The following is a 27010-nucleotide window of genomic DNA, read 5'->3' on the forward strand; positions in this document are numbered from 1 at the left end:
TCTCTCTCTCTCTCTCTCTCTCTCTCTCTCTCGCTCTCTTAATTTACAGCGTTCGTTAGACGAGTCTATCAAAAGGGACTTCCACAAGTGCTCCAACTGGAAACTTCAGTCGGATGTTTTGTAATGAGCTGAATCAAAAGGCCACGATTTAACACCACTGAAAAACACACAGAATGCCGAGTTTCCCTTACCATCTGCAGAAACGAGCTTTCATGGCCATCATGACTGAATGATGTGCACAAACAGTGCATGCTCAATGTGGTTGCCGATCATGCTATAAAAAGAAAGAATCACGCACCAGTAGCCTACGTGTGGTGAAATGCAGAAAATAAAGGAAGGAATTGGGAAAAATTGATGGAAGTAAAAGGATACTCAAAAAACACTATGAAAAAAGAGAAAAAATAAACAGACAAACAAACGTGTGAATAAATCTATATAGGTGATTGAAGGAAGGAAAGTAAATGTATTAACAGTAACTAGATGATAAATGTAAAACTGTACATTTTGAATTGAATAGACAGAAGAGGATATGTTTCTTGTCATCCTAAGATTACATGGAAATTAGGTTTGCATCTCCTGTCATTATATGAGTGGTACATATCTAGAAAGAAAAGAATACTGTAGATAACTGAAGAAATGAGCAATACCCCGTTGCAGGTGCGAGTAATTGACACAGCGCATCGTCTCTGAGTGCAAATCATACAAATGTGACACTGCAGTCACACGAATAAAAGGGCGTTGAATCAGAATAGCAGAATTTCTACTGACAATGACGAAGAGCAATCCGCTGCTGCCATGTACAGTGTCAGGGAGTGTCATCGTGCAAAGTTGCAGTAGCACATAGGCAAATGAAATGTGTATATGGCACTGTCGGGGCATGGTGACAGAAACTGGTGATGATCGTGAATAAATAAGGTTCTTAATGCAATAGTAATAGATTACTGCTTGTACTAGAAGCAGAAAAAACATCCTAATAATAGGCAAAATAATCACAAGAGAAATATCATCAAGAATTTCGCCTATTATATCTGCGATTGGAAGCCCGTCGAATCTTCGCACATACAGAGCTAGAGAAATGAGCAACATGGGGGAATAGGCGCCTAAAGAAAGGAAAGCCCGACGAAAGACCGAAATGAAGGCAACATGAATGACGTGGAGATAATTTTGTGGTTCTAAAAGAATTTTCTGCTCAGTTGAATGAGTTAGTTTGGATTTTTGTCAGATGTGTCTCTCCATCGCGTGTTTGTGTACTAATAATTTCGTGAAAGTTGCAAAAATATTTCTCGTTTGAAAAGTTGCAGTGGAGACTTTGAAGAGGGAAAAGCTTACAGCACCTGGTATTCCCAGGCGGTCTCCCATCCAAGTACTAACCAGGCCCGACCCTGCTTAGCTTCCGAGATCGGACGAGATCGGGCGTTCTCAGGGTGGTATGGCCGTAAGCGAGAGACTAGCTGCACTACGGCCTATTTATACTGTAGGCTGAAGCCCAAGTCGTTCTCGATTCACTCACTTGCTGATTTGCAATCGTACGGCGAGTACAAACCTTTCGTCCAAACCAAGGAATCTGTCTCACCTCCTGCACACATGCACGAGCACATGGCTCTCCAGCTCATGGGTTTAATACCACTTTACTGCATGTTCACTCATCTTTATTTCCCTACATTTTTTCAAAAGGAACACTGCATCTTAGCTTCTTGCTTCATTCTAATGCCAGGTACGCCTTTATTAAATAAATAAATAAATTGTCATCAGATATCAAATTGCTGGAAGAGAAGGAAGGCTGACCATGAACAGTGTATTTACAGCTAGGCCTACTTCCACAATACCTTTCTTGATCAATTATTAGTGCGTTAAAAAACAATCAAACCGACAATTAAACGGCCACTGCAACTACAAGAGCCGAGCGCCTGCGCTCTTCTTTGATGTTTTAGGCCGATTCAGGAGTTGGGCGCATTACCGCCACCAAGTGAGCTGGAGTGTGTGGCCTGTTGAATCGAGCAATCTCTCTCTCTCTCTCTCTCTCTCTCTCGCTCTCTTAATTTACAGCGTTCGTTAGACGAGTCTATCAAAAGGGACTTCCACAAGTGCTCCAACTGGAAACTTCAGTCGGATGTTTTGTAATGAGCTGAATCAAAAGGCCACGATTTAACACCACTGAAAAACACACAGAATGCCGAGTTTCCCTTACCATCTGCAGAAACGAGCTTTCATGGCCATCATGACTGAATGATGTGCACAAACAGTGCATGCTCAATGTGGTTGCCGATCATGCTATAAAAAGAAAGAATCACGCACCAGTAGCCTACGTGTGGGGAAATGCAGAAAATAAAGGAAGGAATTGGGAAAAATTGATGGAAGTAAAAGGATACTCAAAAAACACTATGAAAAAAGAGAAAAAATAAACAGACAAACAAACGTGTGAATAAATCTATATAGGTGATTGAAGGAAGGAAAGTAAATGTATTAACAGTAACTAGATGATAAATGTAAAACTGTACATTTTGAATTGAATAGACAGAAGAGGATATGTTTCTTGTCATCCTAAGATTACATGGAAATTAGGTTTGCATCTCCTGTCATTATATGAGTGGTACATATCTAGAAAGAAAAGAATACTGTAGATAACTGAAGAAATGAGCAATACCCCGTTGCAGGTGCGAGTAATTGACACAGCGCATCGTCTCTGAGTGCAAATCATACAAATGTGACACTGCAGTCACACGAATAAAAGGGCGTTGAATCAGAATAGCAGAATTTCTACTGACAATGACGAAGAGCAATCCGCTGCTGCCATGTACAGTGTCAGGGAGTGTCATCGTGCAAAGTTGCAGTAGCACATAGGCAAATGAAATGTGTATATGGCACTGTCGGGGCATGGTGACAGAAACTGGTGATGATCGTGAATAAATAAGGTTCTTAATGCAATAGTAATAGATTACTGCTTGTACTAGAAGCAGAAAAAACATCCTAATAATAGGCAAAATAATCACAAGAGAAATATCATCAAGAATTTCGCCTATTATATCTGCGATTGGAAGCCCGTCGAATCTTCGCACATACAGAGCTAGAGAAATGAGCAACATGGGGGAATAGGCGCCTAAAGAAAGGAAAGCCCGACGAAAGACCGAAATGAAGGCAACATGAATGACGTGGAGATAATTTTGTGGTTCTAAAAGAATTTTCTGCTCAGTTGAATGAGTTAGTTTGGATTTTTGTCAGATGTGTCTCTCCATCGCGTGTTTGTGTACTAATAATTTCGTGAAAGTTGCAAAAATATTTCTCGTTTGAAAAGTTGCAGTGGAGACTTTGAAGAGGGAAAAGCTTACAGCACCTGGTATTCCCAGGCGGTCTCCCATCCAAGTACTAACCAGGCCCGACCCTGCTTAGCTTCCGAGATCGGACGAGATCGGGCATTCTCAGGGTGGTATGGCCGTAAGCGAGAGACTAGCTGCACTACGGCCTATTTATACTGTAGGCTGAAGCCCAAGTCGTTCTCGATTCACTCACTTGCTGATTTGCAATCGTACGGCGAGTACAAACCTTTCGTCCAAACCAAGGAATCTGTCTCACCTCCTGCACACATGCACGAGCACATGGCTCTCCAGCTCATGGGTTTAATACCACTTTACTGCATGTTCACTCATCTTTATTTCCCTACATTTTTTCAAAAGGAACACTGCATCTTAGCTTCTTGCTTCATTCTAATGCCAGGTACGCCTTTATTAAATAAATAAATAAATTGTCATCAGATATCAAATTGCTGGAAGAGAAGGAAGGCTGACCATGAACAGTGTATTTACAGCTAGGCCTACTTCCACAATACTTTTCTTGATCAATTATTAGTGCGTTAAAAAACAATCAAACCGACAATTAAATGGCCACTGCGACTACAAGAGCCGAGCGCCTGCGCTCTTCTTTGATGTTTTAGGCCGATTCAGGAGTTGGGCGCATTACCGCCACCAAGTGAGCTGGAGTGTGTGGCCTGTTGAATCGAGCAATCTCTCTCTCTCTCTCTCTCTCTCGCTCTCTTAATTTACAGCGTTCGTTAGACGAGTCTATCAAAAGGGACTTCCACAAGTGCTCCAACTGGAAACTTCAGTCGGATGTTTTGAAATGAGCTGAATCAAAAGGCCACGATTTAACACCACTGAAAAACACACAGAATGCCGAGTTTCCCTTACCATCTGCAGAAACGAGCTTTCATGGCCATCATGACTGAGTGATGTGCACAAACAGTGCATGCTCAATGTGGTTGCCGATCATGCTATAAAAAGAAAGAATCACGCACCAGTAGCCTACGTGTGGTGAAATGCAGAAAATAAAGGAAGGAATTGGGAAAAATTGATGGAAGTAAAAGGATACTCAAAAAACACTATGAAAAAAGAGAAAAAATAAACAGACAAACAAACGTGTGAATAAATCTATATAGGTGATTGAAGGAAGGAAAGTAAATGTATTAACAGTAACTAGATGATAAATGTAAAACTGTACATTTACATGTTCACTCATCTTTATTTCCCTACATTTTTTCAAAAGGAACACTGCATGTTAGCTTCTTGCTTCATTCTAATGCCAGGTACGCCTTTATTAAAAAAAATAAATAAATAAATTGACATCAGATATCAAATTGCTGGAAGAGAAGGAAGGCTGACCATGAACAGTGTATTTACAGCTAGGCCTACTTCCACAATACCTTTCTTGATCAATTATTAGTGCGTTAAAAAACAATCAAACCGACAATTAAACGGCCACTGCAACTACAAGAGCCGAGCGCCTGCGCTCTTCTTTGATGTTTTAGGCCGATTCAGGAGTTGGGCGCATTACCGCCACCAAGTGAGCTGGAGTGTGTGGCCTGTTGAATCGAGCAATCTCTCTCTCTCTCTCTCTCTCTCTCTCTCTCTCGCTCTCTTAATTTACAGCGTTCGTTAGACGAGTCTATCAAAAGGGACTTCCACAAGTGCTCCAACTGGAAACTTCAGTCGGATGTTTTGAAATGAGCTGAATCAAAAGGCCACGATTTAACACCACTGAAAAACACACAGAATGCCGAGTTTCCCTTACCATCTGCAGAAACGAGCTTTCATGGCCATCATGACTGAATGATGTGCACAAACAGTGCATGCTCAATGTGGTTGCCGATCATGCTATAAAAAGAAAGAATCACGCACCAGTAGCCTACGTGTGGGGAAATGCAGAAAATAAAGGAAGGAATTGGGAAAAATTGATGGAAGTAAAAGGATACTCAAAAAACACTATGAAAAAAGAGAAAAAATAAACAGACAAACAAACGTGTGAATAAATCTATATAGGTGATTGAAGGAAGGAAAGTAAATGTATTAACAGTAACTAGATGATAAATGTAAAACTGTACATTTTGAATTGAATAGACAGAAGAGGATATGTTTCTTGTCATCCTAAGATTACATGGAAATTAGGTTTGCATCTCCTGTCATTATATGAGTGGTACATATCTAGAAAGAAAAGAATACTGTAGATAACTGAAGAAATGAGCAATACCCCGTTGCAGGTGCGAGTAATTGACACAGCGCATCGTCTCTGAGTGCAAATCATACAAATGTGACACTGCAGTCACACGAATAATAGGGCGTTGAATCAGAATAGCAGAATTTCTACTGACAATGACGAAGAGCAATCCGCTGCTGCCATGTACAGTGTCAGGGAGTGTCATCGTGCAAAGTTGCAGTAGCACATAGGCAAATGAAATGTGTATATGGCACTGTCGTGGCATGGTGACAGAAACTGGTGATGATCGTGAATAAATAAGGTTCTTAATGCAATAGTAATAGATTACTGCTTGTACTAGAAGCAGAAAAAACATCCTAATAATAGGCAAAATAATCACAAGAGAAATATCATCAAGAATTTCGCCTATTATATCTGCGATTGGAAGCCCGTCGAATCTTCGCACATACAGAGCTAGAGAAATGAGCAACATGGGGGAATAGGCGCCTAAAGAAAGGAAAGCCTGACGAAAGACCGAAATGAAGGCAACATGAATGACGTGGAGATAATTTTGTGGTTCTAAAAGAATTTTCTGCTCAGTTGAATGAGTTAGTTTGGATTTTTGTCAGATGTGTCTCTCCATCGCGTGTTTGTGTACTAATAATTTCGTGAAAGTTGCAAAAATATTTCTCGTTTGAAAAGTTGCAGTGGAGACTTTGAAGAGGGAAAAGCTTACAGCACCTGGTATTCCCAGGCGGTCTCCCATCCAAGTACTAACCAGGCCCGACCCTGCTTAGCTTCCGAGATCGGACGAGATCGGGCGTTCTCAGGGTGGTATGGCCGTAAGCGAGAGACTAGCTGCACTACGGCCTATTTATACTGTAGGCTGAAGCCCAAGTCGTTCTCGATTCACTCACTTGCTGATTTGCAATCGTACGGCGAGTACAAACCTTTCGTCCAAACCAAGGAATCTGTCTCACCTCCTGCACACATGCACGAGCACATGGCTCTCCAGCTCATGGGTTTAATACCACTTTACTGCACGTTCACTCATCTTTATTTCCCTACATTTTTTCAAAAGGAACACTGCATCTTAGCTTCTTGCTTCATTCTAATGCCAGGTACGCCTTTATTAAATAAATAAATGAATAAATTGTCATCAGATATCAAATTGCTGGAAGAGAAGGAAGGCTGACCATGAACAGTGTATTTACAGCTAGGCCTACTTCCACAATACTTTTCTTGATCAATTATTAGTGCGTTAAAAAACAATCAAACCGACAATTAAACGGCCACTGCAACTACAAGAGCCGAGCGCCTGCGCTCTTCTTTGATGTTTTAGGCCGATTCAGGAGTTGGGCGCATTACCGCCACCAAGTGAGCTGGAGTGTGTGGCCTGTTGAATCGAGCAATCTCTCTCTCTCTCTCTCTCTCTCTCTCTCTCTCTCTCTCTCTCTCTCTCTCTCTCTCTCTCTCTCTTAATTTACAGCGTTCGTTAGACGAGTCTATCAAAAGGGACTTCCACAAGTGCTCCAACTGGAAACTTCAGTCGGATGTTTTGAAATGAGCTGAATCAAAAGGCCACGATTTAACACCACTGAAAAACACACAGAATGCCGAGTTTCCCTTACCATCTGCAGAAACGAGCTTTCATGGCCATCATGACTGAATGATGTGCACAAACAGTGCATGCTCAATGTGGTTGCCGATCATGCTATAAAAAGAAAGAATCACGCACCTGTAGCCTACGTGTGGTGAAATGCAGAAAATAAAGGAAGGAATTGGGAAAAATTGATGGAAGTAAAAGGATACTCAAAAAACACTAGGAAAAAAGAGAAAAAATAAACAGACAAACAAACGTGTGAATAAATCTATATAGGTGATTGAAGGAAGGAAAGTAAATGTATTAACAGTAACTAGATGATAAATGTAAAACTGTACATTTACATGTTCACTCATCTTTATTTCCCTACATTTTTTCAAAAGGAACACTGCATCTTAGCTTCTTGCTTCATTCTAATGCCAGGTACGCCTTTATTAAAAAAAATAAATAAATAAATTGACATCAGATATCAAATTGCTGGAAGAGAAGGAAGGCTGACCATGAACAGTGTATTTACAGCTAGGCCTACTTCCACAATACCTTTCTTGATCAATTATTAGTGCGTTAAAAAACAATCAAACCGACAATTAAACGGCCACTGCAACTACAAGAGCCGAGCGCCTGCGCTCTTCTTTGATGTTTTAGGCCGATTCAGGAGTTGGGCGCATTACCGCCACCAAGTGAGCTGGAGTGTGTGGCCTGTTGAATCGAGCAATCTCTCTCTCTCTCTCTCTCTCTCTCTCTCTCTCTCTCTCTCTCGCTCTCTTAATTTACAGCGTTCGTTAGACGAGTCTATCAAAAGGGACTTCCACAAGTGCTCCAACTGGAAACTTCAGTCGGATGTTTTGAAATGAGCTGAATCAAAAGGCCACGATTTAACACCACTGAAAAACACACAGAATGCCGAGTTTCCCTTACCATCTGCAGAAACGAGCTTTCATGGCCATCATGACTGAATGATGTGCACAAACAGTGCATGCTCAATGTGGTTGCCGATCATGCTATAAAAAGAAAGAATCACGCACCAGTAGCCTACGTGTGGGGAAATGCAGAAAATAAAGGAAGGAATTGGGAAAAATTGATGGAAGTAAAAGGATACTCAAAAAACACTATGAAAAAAGAGAAAAAATAAACAGACAAACAAACGTGTGAATAAATCTATATAGGTGATTGAAGGAAGGAAAGTAAATGTATTAACAGTAACTAGATGATAAATGTAAAACTGTACATTTTGAATTGAATAGACAGAAGAGGATATGTTTCTTGTCATCCTAAGATTACATGGAAATTAGGTTTGCATCTCCTGTCATTATATGAGTGGTACATATCTAGAAAGAAAAGAATACTGTAGATAACTGAAGAAATGAGCAATACCCCGTTGCAGGTGCGAGTAATTGACACAGCGCATCGTCTCTGAGTGCAAATCATACAAATGTGACACTGCAGTCACACGAATAAAAGGGCGTTGAATCAGAATAGCAGAATTTCTACTGACAATGACGAAGAGCAATCCGCTGCTGCCATGTACAGTGTCAGGGAGTGTCATCGTGCAAAGTTGCAGTAGCACATAGGCAAATGAAATGTGTATATGGCACTGTCGGGTCATGGTGACAGAAACTGGTGATGATCGTGAATAAATAAGGTTCTTAATGCAATAGTAATAGATTACTGCTTGTACTAGAAGCAGAAAAAACATCCTAATAATAGGCAAAATAATCACAAGAGAAATATCATCAAGAATTTCGCCTATTATATCTGCGATTGGAAGCCCGTCGAATCTTCGCACATACAGAGCTAGAGAAATGAGCAACATGGGGGAATAGGCGCCTAAAGAAAGGAAAGCCTGACGAAAGACCGAAATGAAGGCAACATGAATGACGTGGAGATAATTTTGTGGTTCTAAAAGAATTTTCTGCTCAGTTGAATGAGTTAGTTTGGATTTTTGTCAGATGTGTCTCTCCATCGCGTGTTTGTGTACTAATAATTTCGTGAAAGTTGCAAAAATATTTCTCGTTTGAAAAGTTGCAGTGGAGACTTTGAAGAGGGAAAAGCTTACAGCACCTGGTATTCCCAGGCGGTCTCCCATCCAAGTACTAACCAGGCCCGACCCTGCTTAGCTTCCGAAATCGGACGAGATCGGGCGTTCTCAGGGTGGTATGGCCGTAAGCGAGAGACTAGCTGCACTACGGCCTATTTATACTGTAGGCTGAAGCCCAAGTCGTTCTCGATTCACTCACTTGCTGATTTGCAATCGTACGGCGAGTACAAACCTTTCGTCCAAACCAAGGAATCTGTCTCACCTCCTGCACACATGCACGAGCACATGGCTCTCCAGCTCATGGGTTTAATACCACTTTACTGCACGTTCACTCATCTTTATTTCCCTACATTTTTTCAAAAGGAACACTGCATCTTAGCTTCTTGCTTCATTCTAATGCCAGGTACGCCTTTATTAAATAAATAAATAAATAAATTGTCATCAGATATCAAATTGCTGGAAGAGAAGGGAGGCTGACCATGAACAGTGTATTTACAGCTAGGCCTACTTCCACAATACTTTTCTTGATCAATTATTAGTGCGTTAAAAAACAATCAAACCGACAATTAAACGGCCACTGCGACTACAAGAGCCGAGCGCCTGCGCTCTTCTTTGATGTTTTAGGCCGATTCAGGAGTTGGGCGCATTACCGCCACCAAGTGAGCTGGAGTGTGTGGCCTGTTGAATCGAGCAATCTCTCTCTCTCTCTCTCTCGCTCTCTCTCTCTCTCTCTCTCTCTCTCTCTCTCTCGCTCTCTTAATTTACAGCGTTCGTTAGACGAGTCTATCAAAAGGGACTTCCACAAGTGCTCCAACTGGAAACTTCAGTCGGATGTTTTGAAATGAGCTGAATCAAAAGGCCACGATTTAACACCACTGAAAAACACACAGAATGCCGAGTTTCCCTTACCATCTGCAGAAACGAGCTTTCATGGCCATCATGACTGAATGATGTGCACAAACAGTGCATGCTCAATGTGGTTGCCGATCATGCTATAAAAAGAAAGAATCACGCACCTGTAGCCTACGTGTGGTGAAATGCAGAAAATAAAGGAAGGAATTGGGAAAAATTGATGGAAGTAAAAGGATACTCAAAAAACACTAGGAAAAAAGAGAAAAAATAAACAGACAAACAAACGTGTGAATAAATCTATATAGGTGATTGAAGGAAGGAAAGTAAATGTATTAACAGTAACTAGATGATAAATGTAAAACTGTACATTTACATGTTCACTCATCTTTATTTCCCTACATTTTTTCAAAAGGAACACTGCATCTTAGCTTCTTGCTTCATTCTAATGCCAGGTACGCCTTTATTAAAAAAAATAAATAAATAAATTGACATCAGATATCAAATTGCTGGAAGAGAAGGAAGGCTGACCATGAACAGTGTATTTACAGCTAGGCCTACTTCCACAATACTTTTGTTGATCAATTATTAGTGCGTTAAAAAACAATCAAACCGACAATTAAACGGCCACTGCAACTACAAGAGCCCCTCTCTCTCTCTCTCTCTCTCTCTCTCTCTCTCTCTCTCTCTCTCTCTCTCTCTCCCTCAGAGTGGTATCATCCACAACCAATGAAGGAACTGATAATATATTGCAATTAAACCTGTCTACTAGCCCATCAAACTGAGGACGATAAGGAGAAGTACAAGTCTTGTTAATTTGCAACAATCTACACATCTTCTTAAACAGTCCAGACTCAAATTTTTTCCCTTGATCATAATGGAAACTTAGAGGTACTCCATACCAGCACATCCACTCCTCCACGAACACTCTAGCAATGGTCTGAGCCTTTTGATTAGGAAGGGGAAATGGGAAATGCTTCAGTCCACTTTGAAAAATAATCAGCAATAACTAAAATATACCTATTTTTAGTAAGAGTCTCTGGTAATGGGCTCAGTATATCTCTAGCCACATGCTCATACAGTATCTCACAAAAGTGAGTACACCCCTCACATTTCTGTAAATATTTGATTATATCTTTTCATGTGAAACACTGAAGAAATGACACTTTGCGACAATGTAAAGTAGTGAGTGTACAGCCTGTATAACAGTGTAAATTTGCTGTCCCCTAAAAATAACTCAACACACAGCCATTAATGTCTAAACCGCTGGCAACAAAAGTGAATACACCCCTTAGTGAAAATGTCCAAATTGGGCCCAAAGTGTCAATATTTTGTGTGGCCACCATTATTTTCCAGCACTGCCTTTACCCTCTTGGGCATGGAGTTCACCAGAGCTTCACAGGTTGCCACATGAGTCCTCTTCCACTCCTCCATGATGACATCACGGAGCTGGTGGATGTCACAGACCTTGTGCTCCTCCACCTTCCATTTGAGGATGCCCCACAGATTCTCAATAGGGTTTAGGTCTGGAGACATGCTTGGCACGTCCATCGCCCTCACCCTCAGCTTCTTTAGTAAGGCAGTGGTCATCTTGGAGGTGTGTTTGGGGTAGTTATCATGCTAGAATACATGCTGGGATCATGCTCTGCTTCAGTATGTCACAGTATATGTTGGTATTCATGGTTCCCTCAATGAACTGTAGCTGCCCAGTGCCGGCAGCACTCATGCAGCCCCAGACCATGACACTCCCACCACCGTGCTTGACTGTAGGCAAGACACACTTGTCTTTGTACTCCTCACCTGGTTGCCGCCACACACGCTTGACACCATCTGAACCAATTAAGTTTATCTTGGTCTCATCAGACCACAGGACATTGTTCCAGTAATCCATGTGCTTAGTCTGCTTGTCTTCAGCAAACTGTTTGAGGGCTTTCTTGTGCATCATCTTTAGAAGAGCCTTCCTTCTGGGACGACAGCCATGCAGCCCAATTTGATGCAGTGTGCGGCGTATGGTCTGAGCACTGACAGGCTGACCCCCCACCCCTTCAACCTCTGCACCAATGCTGGCAGCACTCATAGGTCTATTTCCCAAAGAGAACCTCTGGATATGACGCTGAGCACGTGTACTCAACTTCTTTGGTCGACCATGGCAAGGCCTGTTCTGAGTGGAACCTGTCCTGTTAAACCACTGTATGGTCTTGGCCAACATGCTGCAGCTCAGTGTCAGGGTCTTGGCAATCTTCTTATAGCCTAGGCCATCTTTATGTAGAGCAACAATTCTTTTTTTCAGATCCTCAGAGAGTTCTTTGCCATGAGGTGACATGTTGAACTTCCAGTGACCAGTATGAGGGAGTGTGAGAGCGATGACACCAAATTTAACACACCTGCTCCCCATTCACACCTGAGAGCTTTTAACACTAACAAGTCACATGACTCCGGGGAGGGAAAATGGCTAATTGGGCCCAATTTGGACATTTTCACTTAGGGGTGTACTCACTTTTGTTGCCATCTTTTTAGACATTAATGGCTGTGTGTTGAGTTATTTTGAGGGGACAGCAAATTTACACTGTTACACAAGCTGTACACTCACTACTTTACACTGTAGCAAAGTGTCATTTCTGTAGTGTTGTCACATGAAAAGATATAATCAAATATTTACAAAAATGTGAGGGGTGTACTCACTTTTGTGAGATACTGTATGTGCAGGATGCAACAGACATCTGAAGAAGGGAACAAGGACCCTTTCTATTAGCCGTGTGAGATGTACAATCATGATACTCCCTACACCATTTCTATACATCCCAAAGCCATTCAGGCCAATAAAAATGCGTTACCTTAGCTTGAAACTTCTGAATCCCTAAATGCCCTCCAGTGGGTGCATTATGCAGCATGGACAACACCCCTGGAATCAGAATTCTAGGTAAAACCTAAAACCTATACTACAGTAGCAGCATCAGAATTTGCTGGAGGAATCCTCACCAACCGTTGATTTTACACCTGCAATTGGTCCCACACTTGCAAATACTTAACAAGAGCAGGGTTTAGCTCGGCTTCCCTACAGCTATCCTCTGACCAATTTTTCAACTGAATCAGCAGTTGAATATTAAGGTCCTCTTGCTGAGCATCAACTAACTCATTCTCACTGTCCTGCATATCTCTTATGGGACCCCCTATTCCTTCAACCTCACTCACTGTCTGAACTACTGTCACTTGTGCCCTAGACTGAGGGAAATTACCACCCTCCTCCCTGGTACCTTCACCCACAGACCCTGGGAGACTTGAGAGGGCATCGGCATTGGCATGCTGCGTTCCCGGTCTATGAATGATTTTATATTGGAAGTTGGCCAGTTGCTCTACCTAGCAAGCCAACCAACTGAAGTTATGCAGCCAACACAATGAGCTATGATTAGTTCACAACAAAACTCCCTGCCAATAAAGTAATGTTTAAAATTCTTTGAAAAAGTTACCACAATAATAAGCTCCTTCTTTGCGGTGGTGTACTTTAGTTCTTGTTTTTTCAAGGATCTACTAGCATATGCCACCACCTGCTCCAAGCCCCCATCCTCTTGAGACATTAAAGCTCTGATTCCTACATCACTGGCATCAGTGTCTAAAATAAATAACTTTTTAGGGTCTGGATAGACCAAGACAGGAGAAACAATAAGACATAATTTTAATTGCTGAAAGGCCTCCTGACCCCCCCCCCCCCCCCCCCCCCCCCAACAGAATCTTTTCCCCTTTTCAGGAAGTTGATGTAAAGGGTGAGATATCTCTGCAAACACTTTAATAAATGTCCTATAATAGGAGGCTAATCCTAAAAAACTTCTCACCTCAGTCTGGGTTTTAGGTGTAGGCCAAGCACGTACTGCCTATACCTTAGATGAATCTGCCATCACTCCCTCAGCAGAGATAACATGGCACAGGTATTGCACTTGAGAGACAAAAAGGGTACACTTAGAAGATTTAACCTTAAGATTAGCATGATGGAATTTAACAGGGACCTCATCCAATCTCTGGAAATGTTCTTGAAAAGTTCACCCAAAAACAATAATATGATCTAGACTACTAAACAAGTGGTCCACTGCAGATCAGCCTAAACAATATCCATCAGATGCTGAAAAGTACTTGGAGAGTTACATAACCCAAAACTTAAAATGTTAAATTCAAATAAACCCTAACGAGTAATGATAATAATAATAGTCTTGTGTCTATCCTGCAGGTCAACCTCCACTTGCCAGTAGCCACTTGCTAGATCTGAACAAACAGGTATTTGTTAAACTATCCAGAGCATCATCAATCCTAGGGAGGGGATATGCATCGTTCTTTGTAACATCATTTAGTTTACGATAATCTACACAAAAACGAAGGCTGCCATCTTTTTTTTCTAACGAACACCACAGGTGGAGCCTACGGACTACATGATGGATGAATAATGCATTTGTTTTATCTGCACAGGAACGTCCTGCTGTAGATGCAGAGGAACATGACGAGGGGGAAATTTAACAGCCTGTGCAGGGCCAGTATCTATCTTATGCAAAGAAAGAGGAGTTCTCCCCAAATCAGTATCCCCTTTACTGAATAAAAATGTATTACGATGTAATAATTCCTCAATCACCCACACCTGGCTAGAATCAAACCTCTGATCCTTCAACCCAAAATGTGACACTAAATAGTCAACAGTCAAAAGAGGATGGATGGAGATTATATATATATACATACATACATACATACATACATACATACATAACCTTCAGCTTGCGCCTCTTGAGGTACAGTCCATCGTGGATTTTGAGGTGTGTTTAGGATCAGTATCATGTTGTAGCAGCCATCCTCTTTTCATTTTCAGCTTTGTTCTTCTTTTTTTTTATACAGATGGTGTTATGTTTGCTTCCAGAATTTACTGGTATTTAATTGAATCCATTCTTCCTTCTAACAGTGAAATGTTCCTCGTGTCATTGACTGCAACACAAGCCCAAAGCATGATCATTCCACCCCTGTGCTTAACTGTTGGAGAGGTGTTCTATTCATGAAATTCTGCAGCCTTTTTTCTCCAAACATACCTTTGCTCACTGTGGCCAAAAAGTTTTATTTTAACTTCATCAGTCTACATGACTTGTTTCCAAAATGTGTCAGGCTTGTTTAGATGTCCATTTGCAAACTTCTGATGCTAAATTTTGTGATGATGATGCAGGAAAGGTTTTCTTCTGATGACTTTTTCATGAAGTTCCTATTTTTGCAGGTGTTGCTGAACAGTAGAACAGTGCACCACCACTCCAGAGTCTGCAAAAAAAAAGAAAGTCTAAAATCATCCTGAAGGTCTTTTGCAGTCAATCAGGGGTTTTGATTTGCCTTTCCGATAGCAGTTCTCTCAGAAGATTTTCTTGGTCTTCCAGAACTCAACTTGACCTCCACTGTTCCTGTTAACTGCCATTTCTTAATTACATTACAAACTGAGGAAATGTCTACCTGAAAACACTTTGCTGCCTTCTTATAGCATTCTCCTGCTTTGTGGGCATCAATTATTTTAATTTTCAGAGTACTAGGCAGCTGCTTAGAGGAGAACACAGCTGCTGAAGGTTTAAGGAGTCACCCGACCTTTACTGTGACAGATGACTGTGAATAAGCCATAGCTCTTACGAGCTAATTAAAATCTGTGACCTTGGTGAAAGTTATCTGAGAGCTCAAATCTCTTGGAGTGCCCAAACTTTTGCATGGTGCTCCTTTCCTTTTTTAACTCTAAAATTGTACAAAAAATAAATATTGAAAATAATATTTAATATTTAACTGTATGCCTTTTGGAGATCAAGTCATCTTCTGCTCACTTAACTAATCACAGTAACAGAAATTTTGACCGGGGGTACCCAAACTTTTACATGCCACTGTATATATAATTTTACTACAGCACTTTTATTTAAGACTTTTGTTTGCACTTGTAGTGAGTCATACTTGTAATGTAGTTGCATGCCACTGTACTGATTCTATATTGTATCCTAACTCAGTTGCCCACGCAATGCACTTTTTAGACGGTCCCTTACTGACTCCATTACTATAAAGCGCGGATGACCTGCGTTTCCGAAAGATTCGCTTCCGCGGTCAATTTTCCGGGGAAAATTAAAAAAATAGATGCAATTGTACTTTGTTCTCTGTCCACTCCAGAGTAAAAAAATACTAATTTTGTTCTTTTTGTGTGTTTATTTATTGAGAAATAGAAGAGCGAATCTCGAATGTGCAGAAAATGTCCAATATAAATAAACTTTACCGCGGTGTTTTTTTCCGGTTAACTTCGCTGTGTAATAATTATTTTTTCTTTTATTGTTTCAACGTTGTGCTCACAAAACGTATAGGCTAAACCCCCGTTCTTTTTGTTCTTTCTTTCTTTCCTTCCTTTGCTGTATTCTCTAGAAGCTCCTACTTCCGCAAGACCTGTTCCCATAGTAACACTTCACAAACTCAAGCATGGTGCTCAGTAAGTGCTTTTCTTTCTTACTAATGATCTACGCAAAACTAAAGCAACTGAGGTTATCATATATTTCTACATAAATATATGCTGATATGCAATAATACTTACTGTTTAGTTACTGTTTGTAGGTTCACAAAAAGTTTGTACATTACCTGAAGTCTAATTTGCAGTTTGCTAGCTGGCCAGATAGTGAGGTAGAAGAGAGGATGCTAACTATTTCACTTAGAGACTACTGGTTTGCATTCGAAAATAGGGCAAAAAGAAACGTGGGGAAAAAACACACACACACAAAAAACATGTTCACTTCTTCCACCACCGCCATCTGCAAATTTAACAAAGGGAAAAAAAGGCAACACAAGTTACATGTACAATTAGATTTAGAACAATCAGAATTAGATGAACAATTAAATAAAGAAATAATCTTTACTATATATATATAGGCATTTAATTTCATTGTTTTTTCTAAATCTTCCTAAAAATATAAATTAACATGAAAAGCAAACATGCATTGGATATTAAGACTTGTTTTGTGTATTTTGTCATAAATCAATTTCGTCATAAATCAATGAAAAATAAAATACACTTAATCCTCTGCAGTTTGGTTCAAGATTAATTTATTAATTTTTAAAGATGTTTATATTAGGGCTGCAACTAATGATTATATTCATAATTGATTATTTGGCTGATTATTATTATTATTATTATTATTATTATTATTATTATTATTATTATTATTTAAAATAATATAGTGTTACAAATATAAACTTCAGACTAAAACTTCACACAACTGTTTGTCCAGTTATATAAGACTGAAACGAACCCGACACACACCAGAATATATATTATTAATTCAGGACTGTAGTTTAATTCTGTGCTTTTTGTGCATCCATAAAATATAATGCAGAAATACTGTTTAATATATATTTATTTATTTAATATTTATTTATTTATTTATTTATTTATTATTTTTATGGATGGACAGAAAACACTGAATTAAACTACAGTCCTAAATTAATAATACAAACTCACTTTCACTGCACCTTGTGTTTTCTGTTACTCACTGCTAGGGCTGCACGATTATGGCCAAAATGATAATCCCCAATATTTTGATCAGTATTGAGATCTCGATTATTTATCACGATTATTAATTGATTTTTGTGACAACATTTTTTTATTGCACTTTCACATTTATTAAGTTTTCTCATGCTTATAAAATGCAATATAACACACAAGTAGGCATGAGAAAATTTGAGCTGGTCAATGACAGAATTTAGGAACATAGTGTGAGCCATGACAAATTAATTTACCTTCTAATAAACTAAATTTTGTATTTTCAGTTAATTTTAGAGACTGTATGCAAAAACAACAACAACCATTAACCTGTTCCACCTTGTAAACAAATACAATAAACATCAATGTTCAGTGTTTGAAGTCTGCTCCTCTTAAATATGTTTAAAGCTACACTATTAGACATTTTCCGCTGTCATGGTTCTGGGCTGGAGTCAGTTCTCAAACCACTCTGTGTATATTTTGTATATATCTGAATAATCTCATATAGGATGTGATTGGGTGAGTTCATTTACCCATCAGATGGGAAGCGCTTTATTTTAATGGTGTTCATTACTAATGCTCTGATCAGGATTTTTATAACCGATACCGATCCAGATACCAATCTTTTTTTGTTTAAACTTTAATCAGGTCTATCATAAACAGTTAAATGTAAGCTCTCTGCTTATGGTCACTGTTAATTGAGTTAAAATAATAGCAATGAGATACTGTTGGTTATTTGATAAGTAAACAAGCATAAAATATTTCTTTTTAAATATCTTAAAAACAATAGAGAGTTCTAATTAAAAGTAGACTAACACAAAAATGATCCATATTAGGAAAAAGGCTAATAGCTTTCTAAGGAAATAGTGAACTTATCTTAATGTCAGATTGATATTAAATGCAACCCATAGTAATTAAACATGATTTAATTTCTCATTTTATTTATATTTTATGAAGTTATTATAATATCTTTTTTATATTAAATTATTTATTTATAACTAAGCACATTTTCTGTCTTTACATTTTAGTAGTTTTATTTTTGTTTGTTTATCAGTTTTAGATTGGTTCCCCCAGTACAGTGTCCATGTCTGCTGATAATATTGTGTTTTGGAGGGGATTAAATCAAAACATGGAAACTGGATTTGACTTTTCCAGTGATATCTGGCAACCGTGAGCTTAAATGAAGTGAATTAGAGTTAGTGAATGGAGAGCTGCAGTGTACTGTATGTTTACAGACTGAACAGTTGCTACTCTTGATTAAGATTGGTGAGGAATTTTTTAATAAAGAAGTTTGAATTAACCCCACCTTGTAGCATTAGCATTATTATTAATTTACTCCGTGCGACGCCACTGTGTCTACACGAGCAGGTGCAAGTTCAGGTCATTTTGCAGGATCAATAAAAGATGGCGGTTTGTGAGATCGGGAAGTTGAAGCAGATGATGTACAGAGTTACTTGTCATCATAATGGCTTCTTTGCAGTATTTCCACACTTGTTCAGTTGACTGAGGAGATGAAAAGCAGTGTGAAAGTAACTGTTGCTCAGTGTAGATGCATTTTGGGGTTGTAGTTTTTATCCCGATTGTATTATACAACTCCGAACAGGTCATTCGCACCGATGCAATTAAATATTTATTCAGAGTCGCACAAAATAATTTCAGTCACAAATGCGAGTGAAATGGTCACACTGTAGAGCCCTGAGTTTATCTGCAAAGTTTTTTCCCATTTGGTGTGATTACGTTTAATGTCCTCAACAACCTCTGTAATGCCATTTAGCATCATGTTAATCTCATGATTTCTCCTTGCGCAAAGCGCTGGAGCTCGAAGCGAAGCTGGCAGCTCGAGGTCTAAAATGCTACCTCCGTTTTGGGGTTTTGATACTGCAAAATAACGTTATCCCTGCGCTGCTCTATGGTGATTGGCTGTAAGCATTGGAAGCGCTTGATTTGATCTGCAGTGGAGTTTTCTATTAGCAGAGGACAAACTTTAAACGTTAATATCACAGTTGATCATGTTAATTTAATCGTGGGCAGTCAAAATCGTAATCGCGATCGATATTCGATTAATGGTGCAGCCCTGCTCACTGCCTTTAGGCATATTGTTTTATTTGTGTTTACTTTTGATCATAGTGTTTTAATTAGACATTACAGATCTTACTTGCGCTCCCACTGTGCATCACCACGTCTACACCGCGAGTGAGGAGCAACGTGGCCTTGTTACTAATAAATCACTTTTGTTATAATAAACAACAGAAGTTATACTGCAAGCATGCAAATGCAGCATATAATGACAATAAACTTAAATGCACACAGTGGAGGATTTGGATACAAACATAAGTTTGTGCTCGTGCATCACTGTCGTGCTTCCCTGCTACACAAGCACCGCTTTATAAGGTTTGATCTTCTCTGAGATTGGCAACGATTTTCATAATCGATAATTATTGATTTTTGTTGTTGCAGCTCTAGTTTATATATTTATACTGAAAAGCAAGACAAATACACTGATTATAGCTCAAGTGCAGCATTGCAATATGAAGCGATTTTTATATTGATTTACATATACAACATAGGCTGAGATTATTTAATAAAAGCAGATCTCCATTATTCTCTCTGTCATTCTCTCCCGCTTCTCACAGTGTCTGCTCTCACAGTCAGCAATAGGCAGGCTGGGCCCCTTTTTTTTGGTCAAGAAGCACTACTTCTGGCAAACTCTATAGTTAAAACAAAAAGAACATTTTAAAAATGAGCTTCACTGAGTGATGGTAGTGTTTTGCTGGGCTCCATTCAAATCAGAACTCCGTGTTGAAGTCTCCGTGCACTTCTCAGCTGCTACATATACGGGACACAAAAATTAATGATTGCGGCTGTGTGGCATGACCAAACATTATAGGTTTTATGTGTCAGCTGCTATATTTTACTTTGCTGAACTGTGCAACTGTCAACTAATGTGTGAAACCTAACTAAAAAACCAACATTGCTTAGCCTAGGTAATGAGCTAGTAAACTAACTAGTGTGTTGCTTTAGTGAAATAGCATCCTATGTTAGTCAAAGAGAACAAAGTGACAGTAACACTAATGTCCTTTAAAATGTTAGTTATAGTGTTGAATAGGTACTTGGCATTGAAGCTTAAGTAGACGAGGACAATAAAAATGCACTGTCTATACACCTGCCATTATAAGAGGTGGTAGAAAGAAACAGTTAAGGGAGTTGAATTTCAAAGAATCCAACGTAGCTGATGGAGTGCTCTGACGTAGATCAGAGATGATTGAAAGGACAGGGGCACTTCAGGGGCCAATCAAATTTCAGCTGGGGCCAGCCAGTCCTCTGCTCCCACCCCTCAATCTGCCAGTACTTGATGGAAATGTCAGTTCTCTAAATTGTGCTAAAAATAATCATTAGAGAACGTTCTGTATAGGTTCTCTTTAGGTTGTCACAGAAAACCTACCTGCAACATTCTGAATGAATGAATGAATGCCTTTTATTGTCACTATACATATGTATAATGAAATTAAGAGCCACTCCTTTTTGTTCCGTGCAAACATGTACATTCAATAAACAAGAAGAATAAACAGATAATACACAGATAAATAAACAAGATAAATAAACAAAATAAATAAACAAGATATACAAGATATGCAAGATAGATATGCAAGATAGATATTGGGGTGGATGGGGGAGGTACTATGAAATGCACAGTTTTGAGATACTATATACATATGCTGTGGACTCAGTACATGTGTTTGTTTATCATGGTAATAGCTTTCAGGAAGAAACTATTCTTAAATCTACTAGTCCTTGTTTTGATGCACCTGTAACGTCTCCCTGAGGGCAACAGATTGAACAGATCAAAGCCAGGGTGAGAACTGTCCTTAATGATTGTTTTTCCTCTGCTGAGGCAACGGGAAGTGTAAATATCCATCAGGGAGGGGAGAGGGCAGCCAATGATCTTCTGTGCTGCTCTTACTACTCTCTGAAGCCTCTCCCTGACTGCTGCGGTGCAGCTACCGTACCACACCGTGATACAGTATGTCAGCAGGCTCTCGATGGATGAGCGGTAGAAGATCAGCAGCAGATTGGAGTCCAGATTGTACTTCCTGAGAACCCTCAGGAAGTGTAGCCGCGTTTGAGCCTTCTTGATAACCGCTGTGATGTTGTCCGTCCAGGAGATGTTTGCAGAGATAAGGACGCCAAGAAACCGGACGGTGTGGACCTTCTCTACACACTCACCATTAATGAAGAGGGGGGCCAGCTCCGTGTTGTGTTTTCTGAAGTCTACAATAAGTTCCTTGGTTTTCTTGGTGTTTAGAGTCAGGTTGTTCTTTGAACACCAGGCTGCCAAGTTTAGGACTTCCTCTCTGTAGGCTGCCTCCTCTCCTTTTGAGATAAGTCTGACCACTGTGGTGTCGTCAGCAAACTTGATAAGATTATTGTTGTAGACTGGTCTACAGTCATATGTGTAGAGACAGTACAGGAGGGGGCTCAACACACAGCCCTGTGGAGAACCTGTGCTCAACGTGCGAGTGGAGGAGAGGTGGGGTCCGAGTCTCACTGTCTGGGACCGGTTGGTGAGAAAGTCCTTTATCCAGGCACACGTGAGGCGGGGGAGGCCAAGGGTGACCGATTTGGTGACGAGAATGTCCGGAATTATTGTATTAAAAGCCGAACTGTAATCCACAAAAAGCATCCGGACGTAGCTCTGTTGCTGCTCTAGATGTCTCAACACGTAGTGGACAGCTACGGCGATAGCATCCTCTGTGGATCTGTTTGCACGATAAGCAAATTGAAAAGGATCGAAATCTGGGGGGAGGTAGTCCTTGATGTGCTCTGTTTGCACGATAAGCAAATTGAAAAGGATCGAAATCTGGGGGGAGGTAGTCCTTGATGTGCTGAAGAACCAATCTCTCAAAGCACTTCATGATAACTGGAGTGAGGGCTACAGGACGATAATCATTCAGGCTAGTGGTGGGCGACTTCTTTGGCACTGGAATGATTGTGGCTGAATTTTAGGCAGGACGGGATGACTGCTTGGGCCAGGGAGAGATTGAAAATTCTGGTAAAGATGTGGGCAAGCTGGTGGGCACATGATCTGAGCACGTTACCAGGTACACCGTCTGGGCCAGCAGCCTTCCTGGGGTTCACTGCCAGAAACATCCGTCTAACATCGTGTTCCCTCACAGTAAGTAGAGTGGTGCAGGAACCAGAAGGGGATGGAGGCAGGGCTGGACTGGTACGGGGGCCAGATGAGGGTGGAGGTGGGGCTGGAGCAGATGAGTGCTGTTGTTGTGATGTTTCAAAGCGAGCAAAGAAGCAATTTAGCTCTTCTGCCAGAATCGCACTCGGGTCTCCTGTTGTTGCCTCATGGCCTCTGTAGTTCGTGATGTTCTGTATGCCCTGCCACACCTCCCGTTTATTTTTGCTGGACAGGTGGGACTCTATGCTCCTCTTATAGACCGCCTTAGCTTCCTTAATAGCACCTTTCAGGTTGGCACGGGCAGCTCTGTACAGAGCTGTATTACCAGACCTGAAGGCAGCGTCGCGGGCTTTGAGTAGTGTGCGGACCTGTTTGGTCATCCATGGTTTCTGGTTTTGGAAAACCCGGATGTTTTTTCCCACAGTCACGTTTCCGATACAGAACTTGATGTAGTCCAGTACCGTTCCTGTTAATGTTTCTAGCTCTTGATGTTGAAACAAATCCCAGTCTGTCTGTTCGAAGCAGTCCTGTAGTTTGCAGAATGCATCATCAGGCCAGGTGGTAACAGTCTTTATAGTGATCTTGACACTGCGTCTGAGGGGGGTGTAGGCAGGGGAGAGCAGGAGGGAGAGATGGTCTGATTGGCCGAGGTGGGGGAGAGGTATGGCTCTATACGCGTGCTTAATGTTGGAGTAAACATGATCCAGAGTGTTCGCCCCTCTAGTAAAACACTTAACATGTTGATAGAATTTCGGGAGTACAGTCTTCAAGTTTGCCTTATTAAAGTCTCCTGCAATTATTTGAACACCGTCGGGGTAAGCCCGCTGCTGTTCGTTTATGGTGCTCAACAGGAGAGAGAGCGCCGTGTTCACATTGGCGTCGGGTGGAATATACACAGCCGTGATAATCACTACTGTTAGCTCTCTCAGTAGAAAAAAGGGCCGACATCTTAAAGACATGTACTCGAGGTCAGGGGAACAATGTTTGTCTATCATTGTTCCGTTGTTACACCAATTCTCATGCACATGCATACAGAGCCCCCCCCCTCTGCTCTTACCGGAGTCCTCAGTCCTGTCTCAGCGAAGCATAGTACGACCTGCTAGCTGCATGCTAGCATCGGGTATCCTTGGATGAAGCCAGGTTTCAGTAATAATCAAAACACAGCAGTCACGAACGTAGCGATTTCCAGCTAGTTGTAATTCCAAGTTGTCGATTTTATTCACTAGGGATCTGGCATTGGAGAGAAACAGGCTCGGTAAAGGTGGCTTGTGTGGTTGTTTTCTTAGCTTTAGCATAATACCGTCCTGCATCCCCGCTTTTGCTTCCTCTCCCTCCTCCGTCTGCGCCGCCTTCTGGACCCGACAACAATCCACGGAGAGCCCGGCAATCTCGCTATGTCGTCTGGGATGTTGTGTGTGTGTGATGAAACATTCTCGTAATAGGTATGCGGTGTTGGTCCCCAATATCCATAAGGTTCTGACTTGTATAGCGGATGTTCCTGGAACCGATAATGCTCAAACAAGTAATAAAGAAATAATACAACAATACAAGGGAGGTTAGTTCTCTTTCATCATCATCATCATGTTTGAGATCCACCTATGGGAAGAGCACCTGTACCTGACCTCTGCAGAAGCATCCAATTGCACCAAGTCTGGCTATGACAGACATGAGCGTGTGTCCAATGCCAAGTAAGGGCACACCCCTTACCTGAGTGCATAAATGACCTGTGTGCTCCTCTTCCTCAGTTGACATTAATTTCTTGCGACCTCTAACTTGTTTTGTGCACACAGCTTTCTGGTTCACTGACTTGCACTTTTGTCTGCAGGAGGACATACCCTCAGATCAGCCTCCACCAGACGTGTTTGTTTCACTAGCCAGGTTAGCTGTGTCACTTGCTGCAAGCCGCCCACACTCGCACTGCTTGTTAGGCTGCCGGACTCCTCTTAAGCCATTTTTTCCCCATCCTACAGCTGCCCGCCTTACAGACCTGACTGAGCTCTGTTTCACCGCCATGGCACACATACGGCCTCCCTGAGCTGTGCCGACCAAAGTGACCCTTCTCTCCTCAAGGGCGTATTACCAGGTGAACCCTCCTTCGTTAACGAAGGCCATCCTGTCTTCTTTACTGCCCCACGTTAATGCTTGCATGGCCTTACCGCAGTCCGTCCTGTTAGAATTTTGTGAGCGAGTGGCAGCTCACCTCAATATCGAATGGCTGGCCCTGTAAAGTGCCACCGACCAAGAGAGGGATGTTTTTGATGGGAAACTCCTGGGACCCCCTCCCAGCCCATGAAAAAAGCTCTTCCTGGTCCTCCCCACCTGTGGCAAGCACATGAAATACTGCTGGGGAGACCCACTCGACCTAACGGTCTTGCGGGCCTCGAGTTTAAGGATATGGCGGCTCTTTGCATGGTTGACCCCCCCTGCCATTGAGCCCTCCATCGCCAGACACCTTAACCCCTCCCAAGGCGGCCTGCTCGCCCCCCCAAGGCCGCACTCCCCAGTAAAATGGACCGTTTTTCCACGTCCATCCACCAGGCCTCTTATAAGGCCTTGGTCTTGGCTGTCAGGGCCCTCAATGTCTCGTCGCTTCTATCAGCTTATCAGGCTGAGCTCCTAGTTGACATGGGGTAGCAACTGGAGAATGGGTGTCCTTCACCCTTGCTCTGGAAGGAGATACTCACTATTAATGGCCCTGTCCTTCACAATGCACACCAATCCATCCAGGCGAGCGGGTGTTCCACGGCCCTCTTGGTGGTTGGCGAGCATGCACTCTGGCTTAACCTATCAGGTCACTGCGAGAAGCAGTGCATTGCAGGAACACCGATGGAACCTGGCCAGGCCCTCTTCGGTCCCGCTGTTGCTCTGATGCAACAATGCTTTGATGACAAAAAGAAGGAGGACAAGGCTCTCAAGCTGTGTTGGCTGAGGAAATCTGTACCACACCAGGCACCCCTGTGCAGCCACCTAATCCCCCTGCAGGACACCATTTCCAGAATGTTGGCAGACTGAAACCTCATAACAAGCCACCAGCTCAGCAAAGTAATCCCCCTTCTGCTTAGCCTGGGGGGAGAATGTCCTTTGCCACAGCCATGGCCAAGAAACTCCCTAATCCCATTCCCTCTGAACCCAAAAGGAAGCAGCCACCCTGGTGGCCACCAGGAGGCTTTGAGTCCATGGCCACCCCTCTGGACTTCAGTTTGCCCTCCTATCCCACCCATCCAAGAGAGGGAGGCTTTCTGTTGGTGGGGTCAGCCTCCCCCCCACCAGTGGGTGCCTAACCAGTGTTCTTAGTAGCCTCACCGCTCCCAGTGTTGCCCAGTGTGTTTTCCCCCTCCCAGTTAACGGTGGAGGGCATCCCTACATCAACACGGCATTCAGGGAAATGTGCAAAAGCAGTGTCACCACACGGCTTCTCACACACAGCTTCCACACATTTGATAAAGGCTTCAGCCCCAGTGTTCTCCAAAACACAAAAAATATACAAAATAAAACGAATAGATTAATTAGTTTCCAGGAGATATCATCCCCCAGCAGCCTGTCATGTTGTCCTGAAGCTGTCTGCTAGATGGTGCCATTGTATCACAAATGGGCGAACCGGGTGCATGCACAGTTCTGAACAATTCTCAGGTGGCAACACTCGCGAGTCACATAACAGCTTGGCAGTGTGTGTTGGCCCACGAGTGGGTGATTTGAACTGTAAACAAGGGGTACAGACTTCAGTTTGTGAAGAAACCCTCATGTTTCAGCGAAGTTATCTCTTATACAGAAGAGAGCTCCATTCACAGTCTGTAACATGAAATCTCCTCCCTCCTCAAGAAGGGGGCAATTCGAGTAGTTCCCCTGCACATATGTACAGTGTTACTTTTGTAATGACTTCTTGCCCACGTTGCAAAACACCATGCCCACGTTGAAAAACATTCAGGTGTTTGCTCTTAAACTGTACATTCAGGTGTCTGTTCTTAAGCTGAAGATGAAAAGGAATTTCTCCTTTCAGTATGTCAGTGACCCAAAGCATACATCCAAATCAACAAAGGAATGTTTTGACTGGCCTAGCCAGAGCCCAGACCTGAATCCAAATAAAGATCTGTGGGGTGACCTGAAGTGGGCTGTGCACATTAAATGACCTTACAATTTGACAGCTCTAGAATGTTTTTTCAATAAAGAGAGGGAACATATAGTCAAGCCAAGAAGTGCCATGATGATAGACTACTACCAAAAAAAACTGAGTGGTGTAATAAAATCAAAAGGTGCTTCACCAAAGTATTAGTTTAGGGGTGTGCACACTTATGCAACAAGGTTATTATAATATTTTTCTTTTTCTTTTTTTTTCCCTATTAAATTTCTGATTGTTTTTCA

The 27010-nt window shown here is 41.6% G+C and overlaps 1 protein-coding gene and 4 non-coding genes across 6 annotated transcripts in view; 1 reads left to right on the forward strand and 4 right to left on the reverse strand.

The window, feature by feature from the left end:
• Positions 1–1322: 1322 nt before the first annotated feature.
• On the reverse strand, positions 1323–1441 carry LOC128628883 (5S ribosomal RNA). The gene has a single exon (XR_008393131.1). It is a non-coding gene; the product is annotated as a 5S ribosomal RNA (ribosomal RNA).
• Positions 1442–3319: 1878 nt separating this feature from the next.
• LOC128628888 (5S ribosomal RNA) lies at positions 3320–3438 on the reverse strand. Its single transcript, XR_008393136.1, has one exon. It is a non-coding gene; the product is annotated as a 5S ribosomal RNA (ribosomal RNA).
• A 2754-nt stretch (positions 3439–6192) lies between these two features.
• On the reverse strand, positions 6193–6311 carry LOC128628884 (5S ribosomal RNA). The gene has a single exon (XR_008393132.1). It is a non-coding gene; the product is annotated as a 5S ribosomal RNA (ribosomal RNA).
• A 2804-nt stretch (positions 6312–9115) lies between these two features.
• Positions 9116–9234, reverse strand: LOC128628889 (5S ribosomal RNA). Its single transcript, XR_008393137.1, has one exon. It is a non-coding gene; the product is annotated as a 5S ribosomal RNA (ribosomal RNA).
• A 6798-nt stretch (positions 9235–16032) lies between these two features.
• Positions 16033–27010, forward strand: part of dnaaf11 (dynein axonemal assembly factor 11) — a 30373-nt gene continuing 19395 nt past the window's right edge. Inside the window, exon 1 of one of the 2 annotated variants that reach the window (XR_008393081.1) lies at positions 16033–16419. Coding sequence is in view for 1 of the 2 variants with exons in the window: in XM_053673755.1 (XP_053529730.1) it covers positions 16410–16419 (10 nt within the window). In the remaining variant the exon portion in view is untranslated. The remainder of the gene's footprint in view (positions 16420–27010) is intronic. The other variant, XM_053673755.1, reaches the window with a different exon arrangement.

The sequence above is a fragment of the Ictalurus punctatus genome, chromosome 20 (assembly GCF_001660625.3).
Source record: "Ictalurus punctatus breed USDA103 chromosome 20, Coco_2.0, whole genome shotgun sequence".
NCBI lineage: Eukaryota > Metazoa > Chordata > Actinopteri > Siluriformes > Ictaluridae > Ictalurus > Ictalurus punctatus.